Raw genomic sequence first — 3,062 nt, 5'->3', positions numbered from 1 at the left:
GGAAAGGACCGCGTTCCTCTCCTCTCTTGCTCTTTGATTCTGTGGTTGGGGGAGGTGGGAAAGGACCGCGTCCCTCTCCTCTCTTGCTTTTTGATTCTGTGGTTGGGGGAGGTGGACCACGTCCCTCTCCTCTCTTGCTTTTTGATTCTGTGGTTGGGGGAGGTGGACCACGTCCTTCACCTCTCTTGCTCTTTGATTCTGTGGTTGGGGGAGGTGGACCACGTCCCTCTCCTCTCTTGCTTTTTGATTCTGTGGTTGGGGGAGGTGGACCACGTCCCTCTCCTCTCTTGCTCTTTGATTCTGTGGTTGGGGGAGGTGGGAAAGGACCGCGTTCCTCTCCTCTCTTGCTCTTTGATTCTGTGGTTGGGGGAGGTGGGAAAGGACCGCGTCCCTCTCCTCTCTTGCTTTTTGATTCTGTGGTTGGGGGAGGTGGACCACGTCCCTCTCCTCTCTTGCTTTTTGATTCTGTGGTTGGGGGAGGTGGACCACGTCCTTCACCTCTCTTGCTCTTTGATTCTGTGGTTGGGGGAGGTGGGAAAGGTCTGCGTCCCTCTCCTCTCTTGCTTTTTGATTCTGTGGTTGGGGGAGGTGGACCACGTCCCTCTCCTCTCTTGCTCTTTGATTCTGTGGTTGGGGGAGGTGGGAAAGGACCGCGTCCCTCTCCTCTCTTGCTCTTTGATTCTGTGGTTGGGGGAGGTGGGAAAGGACCGCGTCCCTCTCCTCTCTTGCTTTTTGATTCTGTGGTTGGGGGAGGTGGACCACGTCCCTCGCCTCTCTTGCTCTTTGATTCTGTGGTTGGGGGAGGCGGGAAAGGACCACGTCCCTCTCCTCTCTTGCTCTTTGATTCTGTTGTTGGGGGAGGTGGGAAAGGACCACGTCCCTCTCCTCTCTTGCTTTTTGATTCTGTGGTTGGGGGAGGTGGACCACGTCCCTCTCCTCTCTTGCTTTTTGATTCTGTGGTTGGGGGAGGTGGGAAAGGTCTGCGTCCCTCTCCTCTCTTGCTTTTTGATTCTGTGGTTGGGGGAGGTGGACCACGTCCCTCTCCTCTCTTGCTCTTTGATTCTGTGGTTGGGGGAGGTGGGAAAGGACCGCGTCCCTCTCCTCTCTTGCTCTTTGATTCTGTGGTTGGGGGAGGTGGGAAGGCACCCCTTCCTTCTCCTCGCTTTTCATTTTCTTCTCTCTTTTCTGTATTAAAATAATGTGGCATTTTTACTTGCGTACCAATTCTAAATTTTAATCTATGCAGTTTTTCATTTAAAGCAATATTTGGTACAGCAAGTGAATATTTCTGTGAAAAATATTTAAATATACATTAATGTTGTTTTTACAGTGGTTCAGATATAGTCGTACCTATTTTTTCCAGGCTTCTGATCAGCTTTTCCAAATCAATTTCGTCATCATTCTGCGCTCGTTTAATCTTCAATAAAAAAAACCCCAATAATATTATATGCATTTTCCAGTATATTAATTATATATTATTTATTTATTTATTACTTATTGAGTGTCATGACAGTAAAAGATGACCGCATAGACAATTGTACTATTATACTATTATGTTTATAATCCTGATTCATTTTTAAGATAAAAAGTCGAAATTAAAAATGGTATGCATAAAAGTGGATTATGTTGTAATATTTCTACTTCCATTTTATGGCTGTTTTTCTGATAAACTTCTAATATGATATTAATGTAATATACCTTCACAAGTAATTGGAAAATCAATTATTTCGCTTACTAGTATTTTGGATAAGTTGTAAGTAATATACTTCAAGTAAATATTTCTAATAGCATAGTTTACAGGTGTGGATCCACGAGGAGAGGGGGGTCAACCTCAGTCAAAAAAAAATTTCAACCCAGAAATTTCTTGACAAGGAAAGAGTCAAAACTGCTTTCAAAAACGTATCCAACCCAAGAAATTTCTTTTCAGGGGTCCACGTTTTCGGGGGGTGGGGTGTCCAAAGTCATTTTTTATTTGCTTCCGTATTTACATTTAATAACACTGCAAATTCCAGTGGGGGGGGGGGGGGGTCGTGACCCCCCCCCCCCAAATCCGTGCCGTGCATGCTTTATAACATTCCAAAAAAGTCTAATTCGTGAACATATTAAATCTACTTAATTAAGATTTGCGAACGAGACACCTAGCTTTTACTTTTACATTGTGAAGAGGTTCGGATTGGATGAAAGAATCAAGTGAGTTTACACAATACCATTGAAAAATTATTTAATGACGAATGAATTTGGCAGTTATACAACGTGGTGCATATATAATTTTTTGTCTTAAAAGTGCCAGTTTGAATTATTTTTAGATGTAAATGTGTACATATCGTATGAATTAGCAAAGTATCAAAAGATCAATGAGTGAATAAATAATACATATCTTCTAATTTTCTTTTGATATACTTATCGTTTTGAATATTTATAAAAGAACATGTTTAATTGGAGGGAGTGAGGAGGGGGGTTTGAAAGGGTTGAAAAATTGTTTTCAAGAATTAAATCATTTATTAAAATGTCTGTAATTTAAAAAAAAAAAAAAAAACTAAAACGCATACAAGAAAGTAGCACTTCTTAGATAAGTATTATAGATATTGCAGTTGAATAGATATGAGCAAAGAAATTACCTACGAAATGTTTTTATAACCTCTCTACCTCTCTCTCTCTCTCTCTCTCTCTCTCTCTCTCTCTCTCTCTCTCTCTCAAAATCTAGCCTGTTTTGCATCTGATAGAATTCAGCTCACTCATATACTTAATGACAGATACATGTAAAAAAAATAAATAAATTTGAGATAGTTTCGTCTCTTTCTCCATTTGGACAATTTGACAGCCTCTCCCAATAAAACTCCACATGTTAACTAGTTAATATATATCCTCTATTATGAAAATATTAATATACTGTCTACAATTTTTATTGTCTGTTTTGTGGTAATCATATTTTATGAGCAAGTTGAATAGTTATAAAGGGTCAGCAATCCGAGAACGGTATTCGGACATGACCCTGAAAACAAAATAAATGAATAAATAAATAAAATTTGTTTAATGCCATTTCACATTGAAGCGATATACAA

General features: G+C 40.3%; 1 protein-coding gene across 1 annotated transcript in view; it reads right to left on the bottom strand.

Annotated features, from left to right (window-relative positions):
- LOC133187998 (basic salivary proline-rich protein 2-like) overlaps nucleotides 1-1,207 on the bottom strand; it is a 2,151-nt gene extending 944 nt beyond the window's left edge. Inside the window, exon 1 of the mRNA XM_061323388.1 lies at nucleotides 1-1,207. This exon is cut by the window's left edge and continues 944 nt beyond it. Within this exon, the coding sequence (XP_061179372.1) occupies nucleotides 1-1,207 (1,207 nt within the window).
- Nucleotides 1,208-3,062: the final 1,855 nt, after the last annotated feature.

This window comes from Saccostrea echinata, unplaced genomic scaffold (genome assembly GCF_033153115.1).
Source record: "Saccostrea echinata isolate AGI-Se365-2 ecotype Australia unplaced genomic scaffold, CSIRO_AGI_Sech_v1 ptg000015l, whole genome shotgun sequence".
NCBI classification, from domain to species: Eukaryota; Metazoa; Mollusca; class Bivalvia; order Ostreida; family Ostreidae; genus Saccostrea; species Saccostrea echinata.
The sequence above is the reverse complement of the archived record's forward strand: the minus strand, read 5'-3'. Positions and strand labels throughout refer to the sequence as shown.